The 16,679-nt window shown below is 43.1% G+C and overlaps 1 protein-coding gene across 4 annotated transcripts in view; it reads right to left on the bottom strand.

The window, feature by feature from the left end:
• LOC124253845 (LIM domain-containing protein jub-like) overlaps window positions 1–16,679 on the bottom strand; it is a 68,510-nt gene that overhangs the window by 33,757 nt on the left and 18,074 nt on the right. For all 4 annotated transcript variants that reach the window (XR_006892308.1, XM_046687694.1, XM_046687695.1 and 1 more), the window contains exon 2: window positions 8,157–8,258. Coding sequence is in view for 3 of the 4 variants with exons in the window: in XM_046687694.1 (XP_046543650.1) it covers window positions 8,157–8,258 (102 nt within the window). In the remaining variant the exon portion in view is untranslated. The remainder of the gene's footprint in view (window positions 1–8,156; window positions 8,259–16,679) is intronic.

Below are 16,679 nucleotides of genomic sequence, written 5' to 3'. Positions count from 1 at the left end.
CAGTAATGACCTCAGGCAAGGAAAGGAAGCATTACTTTGAAGAGTAATGGCTGATATCCTGGTGTTTCTGTGAAGTGAGCAAGGCAGGATGTCACAGTTTGGAGTGAGTGAGTGAGTGAGCGAGCGATAGGGTTTTGGGGTGAGTGAGTGAGTTTAGCACTCAGCAATGTTTCAGCTATATGGCGGATGTCTGTAAATAATCAAGTCTGGACCAAACAATCCAGTGATCAACAACATGAGCATCAATCCTCGCAATTGGGATACGATGACATGTGTCAACCAAATCAGCAAGCCTGACGACTCAATCCGATTAGTCTTCTGACAAGCATGGGTTACTGAAGATCAATTCTAACCCGGATCTTCACGGGTCAAGTGAGTGAGGGAGTGAGTGAGTTTAGTTTCACTTATTCAGTCATGTTAGATGAAAAGCCCGACATGCAGCAGGTCACCGATGACTCCCCACTCCATTAGACCAACAGGCACAGTAGGTAATGTGCTGGCAGCACCAGACACACAACAAGGACGCTGTTTAAACACGTCTAGGCAACACAACTAAAGCATTACACCTGTACTCTGATTTCAATCTCATGACACAATCACAATAATCCAACATACAAACTGGTTGAGGCAGGAATCACAAGTCATCATTGTGTGGAAATATTAGGTCAATCTGTCCATCCTTCCCCATGTAAGACTCTATTCACTACGTTCAATGTTTGAAATTAGAACTGTGTCTGTGCTAAGCACGATCATCTTCAGCTTGATCAGCAGTAATCCCTCACTTAACATGCCCACATACAGTCTAGTGAAGCAGCTCGAGGAACTGTCTGACAAATGATTCCTCCTAAACAATACTGAGGTACAACCCAGGATATACCACTTCTTGACTGAATCTCAACAGAAGTATTTTCTCACATTTCAAAAGTTGGTTTGAAGAGATTACTCCTTCCTCAGCAATAGGTCAGTGTTACCTCCAACAGCTTGGTAGAGTAACCCAAACACAACATGCTAAATGTGTTCTGTCTTCAAGGACAGATTTCACAATAAATAGTTTCTCAAAGTTGTGAGCAACAGATTGCGATATTTTGCCACAAACACAGAGTCAATGCCAAACTAACGTTACATTGTCTTGCGTTGTCTGATTGTTAGAGTCCCATTATCAGGCCTACCAAAGAAAACTTTCCCACTGTGCAGAAAAATGCAAAAAATCCCACATTAATCGTGGAAATAGCAACATAAACACATTACATCGCTATTGAACCAGTAAAAACGGCAACGAAAAACTATGAAACTGCAACATTTTTATATCAGCGAACTTTGACCTCTACTGCGCATGCGCATTACGATCAGGGCTTCTTTCCAATTTCCGAGCAACCGTGAATCGCCTCTCGTAGAAAAAGTATTAAATATGTCGAAATAATTGCTGTCAATCGTTTCATACGAATGGAAAGTAAACTAAACAAGTGTGCACACAAGTATCATGATGATAAATGCCAAATAACACAACAGAAATACTTAAAAAAGGAATGCTACTTTTGTCCAAGCTGGAAAATGTCAACATGCAGTCAAGACTTCCTCTTCCATGTGCGCATGCGAAAAATCGAAGTTGCGGGCTCCTCGTTTTATGATGCAGTGTTAGCGGTTTAAAGTTGCCGTTTTTACTGTTTCAGTAGCAAGGTATTATGTTTATGTTGCTATTTCCACAATTAAGGTGGCCTTTTCTGCGTTTTTCTGCAGAGTGGGAAAGTTTTCTTTGGTAGGCCTGATTATACCGAACTCTTACATTGTCTGACTGTTACACACTGATTCTTACATTGTCAGTTACACTGTCTCTTATTGTCGGTCTGCTACACTGTGTCAGTTATATTGTCTCAATGTTACAGTGTGTTTGAGTTTCAGTGTTACAGACAGTTTGTGCTACAGTGTTTGAGTTACAGTGTGTTTGTGTTACAGAGTGTGCTTGTTGTGTTTGTGTTACAGAATGTGCTTGTTGTGTTTGTGTTACAGAGTGTGCTTGTTGTGTTTGTGTTACAGAGTGTGCTTGTTGTGTTTGTGTTACAGAGTATGCTTGTTGTGTAACCCAAACTCAGTCATGTTTCAGCAGTGAGATGATTTTACATGGTGTTAAATTTATATATCAACTTCAGAATAGTGATTTCACAAATGACTTGAAGTCAGAAAAATCACTTCATCCCTGGTAACCTGATACTAGTACCAGGGTGAGACACTACTGGGAGAGTTCATGGATCAATGAGCCCTTCCAGCCATCTCTCTGTCTTTTCCCACACCGGTAAGCTCTGACAGTCATGGCCACTTAGGCACCTTTAGCTGCAGTGAGAAGTGGAACAAATTCTATGTTGTCAGGTGACTTGATCTTGTCAAGGCTTGTTTATAACACAGCGTAGTTCATCCAACAGCACCCTGCTGTTACCGTGGCTACCCAACATACTGCCCTCCTGTATCGAACTGTCACTGAAAATATCCTCAGTGGGCTGTTCACTGTCAGGAAGGATTATTAGCATTTCAACATAGTGTTGACAGTTTTAGTTTCAAGATAGTGTTGTAGCTGTTTATATAAAAATACCAGGTTCATGTGAACAACTAAAATATTTTTGAGTAATTATCTAAATGTCAGTGCTATTTATTCAATGAAACATTGATTTTATGTATAACCATTTCAAACATTCTTCAGGAATCAAGGTGTCGGCTTTAATTATTCAGGAACGAAGACAAGTTTTTCTATGTATATTAACAGAAATCATCACATACTGAAGTCGAAGATAAATACAGTCACTTCTATTTATCTACCATTATGTACCAAGACAGCGACAAGAGATGTCATCAGCAGGATGTTTGGTGCACACGCAGTCAAATGAACATGTTGAGTGAGTGAGTTTAGTTTTACGCCTCGTTTAGCAATATTCCAGCAATATCAAAGCGGGGAACACCAGAACTGAGCTTCAAACATTGTACCCATGTGGGGAATTGAACCCGGGTCTTGGGCCTGACGAGTGAATGCAATTACCACTAGGCTACCCCACCGCCCCCTGAACATGTGGACGTGTTGGGTATGAAAGTGACGCACCCTGTCCAAAATAATTGTTTGTTGGTTTGTTGTTTAATATATTCCAGCTATACAGCAGTGGTCTGTAAATAATCAAGTCTGGACCACACAATCAAGTGATTTACAGCAATTGGGACAGGATGACATGTGTCAACCAAGTCAGCCAGCTTACCTCTTACAACAAGCATGGGTTGCAGAAGACCAGTTCTAACCCGAATCTTCACAGGTCTGTCTAAAATACAATCACAGAACTCGGCCCATGGCACTGCAGACATTGGTGGAGTTTGTCCAACCATGGTGACCACGGGTGCCATCATCCTGGTCAAATCTATCACCACCGTGTGTTGAGAGGAATTTGTCCAAATGACACCCATTTCACGTCAACACCACTGTCACCACTTTGTAACAGTCATCTATTTCATCACATGTGCAATACAATTGTGTTCCATGTGAAACTGAAACCTGTTTCACTCATTGTTAAACAAACTCACTGAGCCACTTCAGCTGGAGGCAGTGACCACGATGGCTACATAATGATAACAGACAGGGTACTCATCAGGGTGGGAGAGTGGGGTGGTGGGTGGTGGAGCGGAGCGGAGATGAGTGGAGTGGAAAGAAGTGGAGTAGAGAGGAGTGAGGCAGGTTGGGGAGCGGAGTGGAGTGGGATTGGGGAGTGGAGCGGAGTGGAGTGGAGGGGTGAGGTGGAGGGGGTGGGGTGAGGTGGAGAGCGGAGCGGGGTTTGGGAGCGAAGCGTCAAGTGGAGGGGGTTGGAGTGTGGTGGGGAGCTAGGAGGTGGAGCGGAGTGGAGTGGGTGGAGTGGAGTGGAGTGGAGTGGAGTGGAGTGGAGTGGAGTGGAGTGGAGTGAAGTGGAGCGGAGTGAGTGAGTGTTGGGCAGTTTTAACCAAGGTTTCAGCAGTATTACAGTTATATCATTGTATGACAGCTTAATATGGGAGGAAAGCGAAATAATGCTTATCTCAGGTGCTTACCCCTTGGTTGACACCCAAACAGGTTTGGTGCTAACAGATTGTAAAATATATTTGGGGCAAATTGTGATTTGAACCCAGGTTTTTGGTGTGCCAAAGGGATGAATTGTGGCAGTTTAGAAAACTGTGCAATTTGTGGCCACTCTCTACAGAGTTAGAGTGAGTGAGTGAGTTTAGTTTTACGCCACACTCAGCAATATCCCAGCTATATGGCAGCTATACCCAGAGCGTATTACTATATTACCCCTTCAGTCAGTCACTCTGATGGTCTAAATTCTTATTCAACAATAACAACAGATTTAACAGAACATGTCCACTTTGACAAAGCCAAATCAAATAAGGCTCCAACTTTTAAAATGTTTTCTTGCTCATCATAACACCTTGTAGATAACAATCACAGTACTTCCCCCAGTGTATATGGTACTGTGTAGGGAGTCAGTGTTGGTCTCGCTCTGATATTGTCACCTCTTTAACTGGCTCTTAAAGGGATTGTTTTGCCTCCAGGCATCAGGTGCGGGTCAGGGTTAGAGCAGGGGTGAGAGGGGGCAGGCCCAGTCTAGTGAATGAATGGGATTTGGTACAAGCTCAGATAAGGCAGGGCTTAGTTATCTGGGGCTGAGAAATGGTTATGTCCCTGGTGGTAGAAGGCTGGTTTGTTGGGGACTATTGTGGAACAAATTACCTGTCAAGACTTGAGAACAATGGCAGAGAATACCTGTGCTTCCCTGGTCCAACATGTTAATATCTATCATCTGAAGTATGCTGTAAGATTGCTACAAACTGTCCATGTCTTCAGCAAGAAACCATTTGACTCTTGCTTGTCAGAAAAGCCTTTTTCATAAAAACCAAGGTTTGTCTATTTTTATGATATAAAAGAAATTAAACTGACTGATGATGGAGCCCACTAAAGGCTCTAAATCTGACAGATGAATATAAGCTTATCTCAATGTTCAAGCAATCCAAAAGGAGACCAGAGATGTTTACAGGAACCTGTCACCATGGAAACAGGGAGCATAAGGTGCCAAAGGTTTTAAGCCAGTTCATAAGAAGTCCACATCTCAAAATGGTCAGTCAAGTTGATGAGCACATTATTCCAAGATGCTTGTGGCACCTGCTGACAGTTCCATCACAACTATTCATAATGCCATGTTATTGGCCACCGAGATAGACCCAGATAGCATTCAGACGTTTGCCCCTTGTTGGCAATGGTTTTGCCAACATTGCCAACGTTGGGCCAACATCCGAATGCTATCTGGGGATCTGTTTCAGGTCCGAGCATGCTTTGTTGATGAGATTATATTTCCAGGTATTTACTTTCCAAACTTTCAAGTTTAAATGGGTTAGTTTAGTGATTACAGCATTTGCTCATCAAATCAAGGACAGAGGTACGATTCCCACATGAGTGAGTGAGTGAGTGAATCCCAGAAATGGGCTTCACACATTGTACCCATGTGGGGAATGGAACCCAGGTCTTCATCATGACAAGTGAACGCTTTAACCACTATGCTACCCCACCGCCACAATTTCCCTCAGCCCAATTCTGGTGTCAACACTTTCAGACCACTGGAATATAGCTAAAAGTGGCATCCAACTCACTCACTCTAATTTTTATAACACAGCCTCCACAGGTCAGTCAAAGTGATAAAAAACACTAGTTGACTTAATATCATGTAGTTTCAACCAGAACCCATTGCTGACACTTGGACACAAGGATGAACACAAGCCCCACACCTATCAGCAGTGGCCAACACATCAGTCATCTGTCCAGCCAGCTTCTCTAGAGGCCTCTCACAGTACACAGAACTATCTCCAACAGTCATCAGTGGTCACATACTAAACCGGTTTAATGTCCCAGGTCAGCTGGGAGGTGAGTGCATAGTTGGAATGACCTCATAGGTGAGGTTGATAAGCTGGAGATTTATGACCCCCAAATAATGGGAAATGACAGTCTCCCAAGTCCACATTCCATCCAGCTGGAGATGAAGGTATGCAACTACAGGCAACACTATCAGCTTTACGGCAGCACTGATGGAAGCCGGATATAAAGCAACTGGAGGTTGAAAGGGGGGCTGATCTTGTGGGGATTACTGATGTGACATGAACATTTCCCCAGATTCCTTGGTGGTGACAGGTGCCCCACCCCCTACCACTACAGCCTACCTTTATCAGTTAGTGTTAAAGCTTCACAGCCTGTAATAACCATTCCTGGGTGGTGACAGGTGCCCCACCCCCTACCACTACGTCCTACCTTTATCACTTAGTGCTAAAGCTTCACAGCCTGTAATAACCATTCCTGGGTGGTGACAGGTGCCCCGCCCCCTACCACTACGTCCTACCTTTATCACTTAGTGCAAAAGCTTCACAGCCTGTAATAACCATTCCTGGGTGGTGACAGGTGCCCCACCCCCTACCACTACGCCGCCCCACCTTTATCAGTTAGTGCTAAACCTTCACAGCCTGTAATAACCATTCCTGGGTGGTGACAGGTGCCCCACCCCCTACCACTACGTCCTACCTTTATCACTTAGTGCTAAAGCTTCACAGCCTGTAATAACCATTCCTGGGTGGTGACAGGTGCCCCACCCCCTACCACTACGTCCTACCTTTATCACTTAGTGCTAAACCTTCACAGCCTGTAATAACCATTCCTGGGTGGTGACAGGTGCCCCAACCCCTACCACTATGTCCTACCTTTATCACTTAGTGCTACAGCTTCACAGCCTGTAATAACCATTCCTGGGTGGTGACAGGTGCCCCGCCCCTACCACTACGCCTACCTTTATCACTTAGTGCTACAGCTTCACAGCCTGTAATAACCATTCCTGGGTGGTGACAGGTGCCCCACCCCTACCACTACGCCCCTACCTTTATCACTTAGTGCTAAAGCTTCACAGCCTGTAATAACCATTCCTGGGTGGTGACAGGTGCCCCACCCCCACCACTCACGCCCTACCTTTATCACTTAGTGCTACAGCTTCACAGCCTGTAATAACCATTCCTGGGTGGTGACAGGTGCCCCACCCCCTACCACCACGCCCTACCTTTATCACTTAGTGCCACAGCTTCACAGCCTGTAATAACCATTCCTGGGTGGTGACAGGTGCCCCACCCCTACCACTACGCCCCACCTTTATCACTTAGTGCTAAACCTTCACAGCCTGTAATAACCATTCCTGGGTGGTGACAGGTGCCCCCACCCCTACCACTATGTGTCCCACCTTTATCACTTAGTGCTACAGCTTCACAGCCTGTAATAACCATTCCTGGGTGGTGACAGGTGCCCCACCCCTACCACTACGTCCTACCTTATCAGTTAGTGCTAAACCTTCACAGCCTGTAATAACCATTCCTGGGTGGTGACAGGTGCCCCACCCCCTACCACTCACGGCCTACCTTTATCACTTAGTGCAAAAGCTTCACAGCCTGTAATAACCATTCCTGGGTGGTGACAGGTGCCCCACCCCCTACCACTACGTCCTACCTTTATCACTTAGTGCTAAAGCTTCACAGCCTGTAATAACCATTCCTGGGTGGTGACAGGTGCCCCACCCCCTACCACTACGTCCTACCTTTATCACTTAGTGCTACAGCTTCACAGCCTGTAATAACCATCAAATCTTTCACTACACAGTCATTCACATGAACTATCCAGATTGGTTTTCAAGGCTTTCAATATACAGGACTCAACCTACCCCCTGATTTACTTGTATTAAACTGCAACTGATTTTGATGTTGGTGGTGTATATGTGAGGATAAATGGACATCCTTGTCAGACTGTTAGTGTGAGGTGACAGGGAGCTGTAGGAACATCACTCAGTTCATGTTCAAGATGTCTCAATAACTAATCTGGTAGCTGATTAATTAATTTTAACAGAAGTTGGCTGCTGATATATCATCCATATCTTTCCTGAGTTTACACTTCATTGCTTTTCATGATCAAACAGAATTTATATCTACTGCCACAGAATGAAGAAATACGGGTGAGTTAGGGTGAATGCTGCTTTTTGACTCATTGACTTTGGATTAGCACAAGGTGTATTTTAGCCATGATCAATCTCTAACATCAGGTGAGGATGCTGTCCCTGGTGTAAGTAATTGACACTCACCACAAGAGCAGCAGACAAAGCACTTGGTGTGGTAGAGATTGCCCATCGCCTGACACGCATCGTTAGCACCTGTCACCTTCTCCCCACAGGTATAGCACTGACCTGAAACAGTTGAAAACACCATTGTAAAACATGCTTTAAACAATCAATGAGACATGATGTCATACCAGTTTAAATTAAATCAACCTGACCATTGTCATAAAGATGTCAAATGTCAAATAATGCAGATGGTATATAAACATAAAAAACACACACAAACTGTCCACACTTCAACAGCAATAGAGAATAAAGTAAGTAACAGCAACATCGTCATTGCAGCTTAGAACAGTCAACAATGCCTTTGCCTTTAAAATATCAATTCCTACATACAGATGTAAACAATTTGTACAGGTCCAAATTTTACACTTTTCACTTTGGAGAGTGAGGTGAGGTGAGGTGAAATTGGGTTTAACGTCGTGCTTGAGAATATTTCGCTCATATGACGACGTGCATGCATGTGTATGTGTATGTGCGGCTGCTTGTACTAGCCCAGACTGAAGCTGGTTTTAGAGTGCTAGCCCACTGAGATACCATGCCGCAGTGAAGCATGAATACCCCACTCAGACACATTATACTGACTCTGGGCCGACCAGTCCTTGTTGTACCCATTAACGCCGAGCGCCAGGCAGGGACCAACAAGTACCATCTTTTGGTATGACGCGGTCGGGGATCGAACCCGCGACCTTCCTCTCTCCGGGCGGACGCTCTAACCACTACACCACGGAGGCGGTTACTTTGGAGAGTGAGGGAGTATGGTTCTACGGTGCTTTTTAGCAATATCCCAGGGTGGGGGACACCAAAAATGCTTTACACATCGTACCTATTTGGGGAATTGAACCCAGGTGTTCAGCATGGTGATTGGACGCTTTTACCATTAGGCTACCCAACCACCCAATTTTCACTTTAATCTTAACCATGTCATCATATCAAACAAATGTCCAAAACAATTTCTAAAATATGTCATCATATTTACAATTTTAAATGAATTCTGTGTAATACCACATCTGTGTCTCCTCATATTTGTATACTGTGTTATATATTTGTAGTTTATAGAATATTGCCACTGTTCCTTCATGGCATGCTATGCAATAAACATCTTATCTTATCTCATCTATGGTTATATAACATGACTATCACCTTCCCTGTTTTGATTCCATGGCAGTATGAACAATACACACCACTATGAGCACAAGCCCAAATAAAGTTTGTTTTTCATAATCCTGAACTTTGACAGTTTAGTAATGAGCACCATTGGAGTCAAATCAAGAAAGTGTCTCCAATGTTCGACTCATGATATTCCTAAGAACAAGATTCCACAGAAACTCATCCACACATGATTGGAGTGACTTGTTTCAAGATGACAATACATGACAACCCATCTCACTGACTGGCAGAAATCATAAACTTCCAACCATGGAATAAATGCATACTACAACAATCGGTCAAAAGCATTCCATGAATCGGTCAAAAGCATTCCATGCATCATACAATATTCCCATCTTCCAGAAGCAGCCAGGTCGCCCTGTTGACATTCACACATACACAGGACAGCTGGCCATGTTGCTCCAACATTCCACCAGTCTCCCCACATACCGCCCTGAGCGCAGGTCAAGCAGCTGGCACAATCAGGCCTAAAGAAAACAATGGCCAGTAAACCCCTACTTCCAGCGAGCCTCCACACATCTCTGTCATGTCAATCCTGGGAGCTTCCAGCAAGGTCATATATTGTGTATGGCTTCTCTGGTACTGCCAGATTGTCAGCTGTGGACACAGATCATGGAGACACCAGGAAGTCCGACACCAGGAAGTGAGTCTCCATGATAATCTCAGACAAACTTCATGGAATTGGCTTTTCATTTATTTTCACAGGTACTTGGTAAATCAGACATTTGGGATTGAATATGAAAGCAACGTTTAACGTTTGAGATTTTCATGTACGTGCAGCTATGTCTGTGGGATGTTTGTTCCCTATGTCAGTCAAGATGGTATCCTTGTATGCTTGGTTCTTGCACTGATAACAGGTAGAAGTCTATATGTTCCTTATGTCAGTCAAGATGGTATCCTTGTATGCTTGATTCTTGCACTGATAACAGGTAGAAGTCTATATGTTCCTTATTTGAATAGCAGTCAAAGGCACTCACTTTTCTTTATATTTAATACATGAATTGTTAACCATCTTACAACCATGCTGACAACAGTAAAACTATATTACTGGTATCCAACATGTAACACTCTTATAGATCATGTAACACTTGGATCCATCATGTAACACTTGGATCCATCATGTAACACTCTAATAGATCATGTAACCCTCTGGTCCATCATGTAACACTTGGATTTATCATGTAACACTTAGATCCATCATGTAACACTTGGATCCATCATGTAACACTTGGATCCATCATGTAACACTTGGATCCATCATGTAACACTCTTGTCCATCATGTAACATTTTATCCATGACAAAAACATATTTTTAGTTTGCTGAAGTTTACATCTGCCCCACCTCATCCTATCCAGATAGCGTAGATTGATGCTCATGCTCTTGATCATTGGATTGTCTGGTCCAAACTTGATTATTTATAGACCGCCGTCATATAGCTGGAATATTGCTGGCGTAAAACTAAACTCACTCACTCATACCGCCTCACTGTGTGTGTACAGATCATCAACATTGATAATTATAGAAGTTGAAATGGCTCATCCCAAACTGGCCCGGAGGCCACGTGACTATGGGTGATGATGTCCAGTGGTGAGGTGACCACTTCCTGCCACCGCTCACCTCAGGATACCAGAATGTCACATATACAACACAAACAGTTACACACTTAGCGTAATATTGACTGTGACGGACAGGATGTGAAGCATGTCGCCTGGCATTTCCACATCCATCAAACACAGGGCTACTGAACTAGGAACACTGGCATGCAGTAACTGAATAGGAACACTGAACCAGGAACACTGGCATGTACTGAATACATCATGTCATATCACCAGAACATGGCTACTGAACTAGGAACACTGGCATGTACTGAATACATCATGTCATATCACCAGAACATGGCTACTGAACTAGGAACACTGGCATGTACTGAATACATCATGTCATATCACCAGAACATGGCTACTGATACATTGCAACTATATAACATCAGCATGTGAGGTGAGGTGAAATTGGGTTTAACGTCGTGCTTGAGAATATTTCGCTCATATGACGACATGCATGCGTGTGTATGTGTATGTGCGGCTGCTGTACTAGCCCAGACTGAAGCTGGTTTTAGAGTGCTAGCCCACTGAGATACCATGCCGCAGTGAAACATGAATAATACCCCACTCAGACACATTATACTGACTCCGAGCCGACCAGTCCTTGTACCCATTAATGCCGAGCACCAGGCAGGGACCAACAAGTACCATATTTTACCGTCTTTTGGTATGACGCGGTCCGGATCGAATCCGCGACCTTCAGCTCTCCGGGCGGACGCTCTAACCACTACACCACGGAGGTGGTCACATCAGCATGTAAATAACTGGACCAGACAATCAAGTGATGAGCAAGGATCCATGTTTTTGGCCACAATGACACAATTCTAAACTGGGAAGACCTGGAATGACGTCAACTGGCAGCAACATTTTTAAACATAAAAAGTCAAAAACAACAACAAAAAAGATATGTTTGCCCATCCACAACCAACAGAGGCAGAAACATCCAGATGAGCTAGCATAACGTCCAATGGTGGCAAATGATCACAAAAAATGCAATGGATTCTGAAGATAAATAATAGAAACTTATAATAAATATCAACATCAAATATTTTCAAGAACTGAGTTGACTAACAGCAGTTGCATAACAAAATGGATCCACTGTATGATGGTCAGTTCAAATGAACATGTTTTTGTTTCATTATCTACCTCTGTAAGCAATAACAAACAAATATCATGACGGGTACACACTGTTTACATATCAGGAATAGACCACAGCCTTCTGTGGAACTAGGAAACACTTTAACCACTGAGCTAACCTACTGCCCTCAGCCACAAAGTAGTATCAGGCAGAAGAATCCCATGATAATCCCATCATGTCAGTGGTAGCAGGCTATATCCAGTTCCTTGACATTTATTCTCAACACAATTCCATCCCACTGAATGGCCAGGTGTCCTGGTCTCATGTCGTCTCCAGTAGTGGGCTAGTCTGTCTCACACTCCCTGAACCATATTATTGTACCTACAGCCTAGTCCTCCTGACTGGCTGACTGAGTTTGGTTTTACGCGGCTTTTAGCAATATTCCAGCAACATCACGGCGGGGGACACCAGAAATGGGCTTCACACATTTTACCCATGTGGGAATTTGAACTCGGGTCTTCGGCGTGACGAGCCAACACTTTAACCACTAAGCTACCCCACCGCCCCCCTAGTCCTCCTGAGGTGCTAAAGCACTAAAAGAAGCAAGTCTAGGTTTTCCCAGGTTGCTGGTCTCCTATTCACTTTAAATGGGTTTATTTGTTACAATCAAACTTATATATTCAAACAGTAGGCCAATCTGGCTTAAGCCATTATGATGACATCATGTCATGTTTCTGAAGTTGAATCTGTGCCAGGAATTCACAGGCCATTCTCAACATGCATGCTCAAGTAAAACTGATGCAATTATAGAATATTAACAAACTGATTGATAATTTACTCTTCATCGTACAGACTATGCAAGAAATCCTCAACGACTTTACCATTTAAGAAAAAAATGTTTTGTTTCACACATGGCTTCAACATGTGAAGCTTTTCATGTGTTCTCAGTCATGTGTTGCTGCAGCGATGCTGAAGAGTTGCTGAAGGCAACTGGAAACCTTTCAGACCATACTTCAGTTTAATATACGTTCATGTTGCAACATCTGCAGTTGACGAAGCAGTGCACATGGTGCAAGATGCCAAATTTCGTGATGTATGAAGACACTGATTCATTCCATTAGCCAGTAATCAAACCATCCCATGGCCCCCACCATCATCATCACCCCTCTTTAATGTCATCAATTTACCCTCCTGACCATGTGAAGCGAAACAGAAGCAATGAAGCCAACATTTAATAACATTTCCAATGATGAACAGTGAAAGCTGATGATGTGCCAAGAAGCTCAGTGGATGGGGGAAGCTAATGTGGAACAGACCGGCTCTTCAATCGGGGCATTACATGGCGGCAGTGGTAGATGAACGCTCGGTGTCAGAAAACATGTAGTTTTGATACAAACACACAACTCCATCTAAACTAAAAAGGAGCCTGAGAAAGAATATGTGAAAACTCGAGACACGCTTATTTAGTGAATATTACTTTGAAGTGAGGGCTGGACACAAGTGAAGACAGTCAAGATCGAGGACTGTGAGACAGTCTAGGGTACAGGTGTCTTGTGGTCATGGCGATACAAGGTCAAAATAGATGAGTTGTTCTCATTTCATTTCCAATCAGTTGACAGGTCTTTTAACTCCTTTGTAAAACAGTCATTGCTGTAATTATTATTGAAAACCTACTTCCAAACAAAGACAATGACCTATATTTCCTCTGATCGATTTCCAAAAGTACCAAGCCACACATGCGCGTGCCATAGACTACTTCTACCCTGGAAGGTTACAGGTCTAATACTGGTGTAGGAGGATATGTTTCCTCTGATCATCATAGGGTAATTTGTCACAAACTGTCAAGCAAGAGAACATTAGGTGGTTGTTTGACAACCAGGATCACTACAGCTATAATCTGGTCATCAAACTGCACCAGACAACACCTCTCCCTGGCCTGTGGTATGTCCACCTGCCAGCCCTGATTGACAGACCAACACCACCTGTACATGATGAACCCTGATGGAGCAGCCCCCTTGTCAGCCAGGTCCCTGTCAAGAACACTGCCGTACAGCAATAACATACATCACATCACACACTCACACTGCCTTACATTACCCGGGGACAGGCCACAGCTGACATGGCAGACTCATTATGGTCATAGGGAAACAATTGAGTGGTCTTCTATTTAGTAGCACATGTTCAGTAGAGGTCTCACGATACAGTGTGACTACAATGTAATATGTATCCCCAAAATATGGATGCCATACAATGTATATCTTACTACAGTACATCTATTTCATGAGTGTATATTCTTTCCTTTTTGCAGGTGACTTTAGATTTATTTGAGTAATGAATGGATATTGCATGGCAGAAACATGTCAGATAGTGGACAATATAAAGATTCTGCTTTTTATAGCCAACCGGGAAAGACTAGAATACCTGCGCAATTCCATTCTTGATAGTTTTCGATATAATTCCTGTTTTTACACCTGGATGACTTGTAATGTAACACATTGTATTATTGAGATACAGGGATCGTGAATTGATGTAGTGTATCCATCACAATACAAAATAGCATAACTAATGTTATACAAATTTACCTATCACTCTTACAAGAAAATCAACTTGTGAGAGAGTGTGAGTTGGTAGCTTTCTGATCTATTGATACTAAAGCACCATCATGCTTCCCACTGGAGAGTGATCTGTGCCCCTCAACAAAACATCATCATCAGTTACAGAGCAATAGGCTACCTCCACTTCTGATCTCTTCCTTTGTTTTCACAGGTAAATTGTGACCCCTTCATCTTCATAGAGCGTATGTCAGGGGTAACACTAGCTAGTCAAGTGTACTGTTTGCATAATAAACAAGCCCACCACCACCTACAAACTTTTGAAGCAGAATGGTCTCTGATCCGGTTTGCCGCCTCCATGGCCTCAACATGTAACAAGTCCCTACTAAAGACAGAAATATGCTTCAAATTGCAAACAAAAAGCTGAACAAGATTGATGATTAACTCTATGACTAACGACAAGCTGCCTTGCAGCATCACTGTCTAATCCCAGATGGCGTCTAGGTGAATAACACACGTCTCTCCTGAGTTGGGATGGCGAGGCTTGCTCATGCACATACACCACAGTCTTACAGTCCCTCAACCACATTATTTTTGCTATTGTCTAGCCCTCCCTGCAATGCAAAAACCTTAAATGAAGCAAGTCTAGATTTCCTAAGGTTCAGGAACCTGACTCTACCAACTCGTTGAGACTCTTTTTCAATTTAAATGGGTTTATTTGTTCTTATCAAAATGATATATATTCAGAGACTAAGAGTTAAGATTAATACAGCTTCATCTGCTCCTCCTACCCCATCCCTCCCACTAGCACCATCATCATCAGCAGCAGCAGCAGCAGCAGCAACATCTGACAAATCCCTCCACTGAACAGCAAGCATTCCAGAACCTGTATAGCTGCTGTAGTAGATCTACAGTAGATGTACAGTGAAACCCTGGTATTCAGGATTAGACCTCGGCTGTACAGTGAAACCCTGGTATTCAGGATTAGACCTCGGCTGTACAGTGAAACCCTGGTATTCAGGATTAGACCTCGGCTGTACAGGGAAACCCTGGTATTCAGGACTTCATCAAGCCAGAAATCTCACCCTCAGACTAGGATTGTTGAAAACATCCACATAACAATGTTTTTCTGAGAGACACCTTCACCACAACACCAACCACTGTCCCTTAACAATATTAGTGTCAATATTGATAAAGTGTTATTTTATTCACCATACTGAGTATCAGTGAGAATTATATTCTGAAGTCAACAATAACAGAGGGAAGTCATGTCACAAGTCACCACCATGATATGCGCACACTGGCCAGATTCATTTCCTAATCCATCACCGTTTCACACATGGAACAAACAGCCATGGAATGATTGTTTTGTCGGCCATCCAGAAGCTGGTTAGTCAATCATGAAGAAATGTAGAATTGTGCCCATTATTATTGCAGCCAGAGTGATTTTGCTGTAGATTCTTAGCTTGATAACCATGTAGGAATCTACACCCAAACATCGCTCTATGCAAGAAAGACGTTGTTGCCCATAAAGTTGTATGTGTCATTATTAGCAACGGAATGTATAGTCAGTAAAATGAAATAAAGTATTAATTGAAATGACAGTTATATTTTCAAATTTGAGACCAGATGTTCAAAGTTAATATGGTATTACTGCCCTAAGGATACATATAAATTCATAGAATATGACTGTGAATTATGTATCGCGATACAGATGGGATCATTCACAAAGTGCTGCATATGTATCACACTGGGACAGAGACACTGCAACATCCACAACAGAATGAGTGAGTGAGTTAGGTTTTTCGCCGCTTTTTACCAATATTCCAGCAATATCACCGTGGGGGACACCAGAAATGGGCTTCACACATTGTGCTCATGTGCTGAATTCGACAATATAAAGTCACAAATGTAAAGACAGTCCTACAAAGCCATTTGACCAACAAACTGTGTATCTCATATTTCACATTTTACTGTGTATCTCAAAGAAACCACGGACCTAATAAAAAACATTCTGTGTTTTCAACTCCTAGGGGGAGTTTCAAACAGCTTCCATAGTCCCTAAACCAGGGATTTATCAGCTGGCAG

The sequence above is a fragment of the Haliotis rubra genome, unplaced genomic scaffold (assembly GCF_003918875.1).
Source record: "Haliotis rubra isolate DU_JTF1 unplaced genomic scaffold, ASM391887v1 Scf555, whole genome shotgun sequence".
In the NCBI taxonomy this organism is placed as follows: domain Eukaryota; kingdom Metazoa; phylum Mollusca; class Gastropoda; order Lepetellida; family Haliotidae; genus Haliotis; species Haliotis rubra.
Note: the sequence above shows the minus strand (reverse complement) of the source record. Positions and strands in the feature narration are given on the sequence as shown.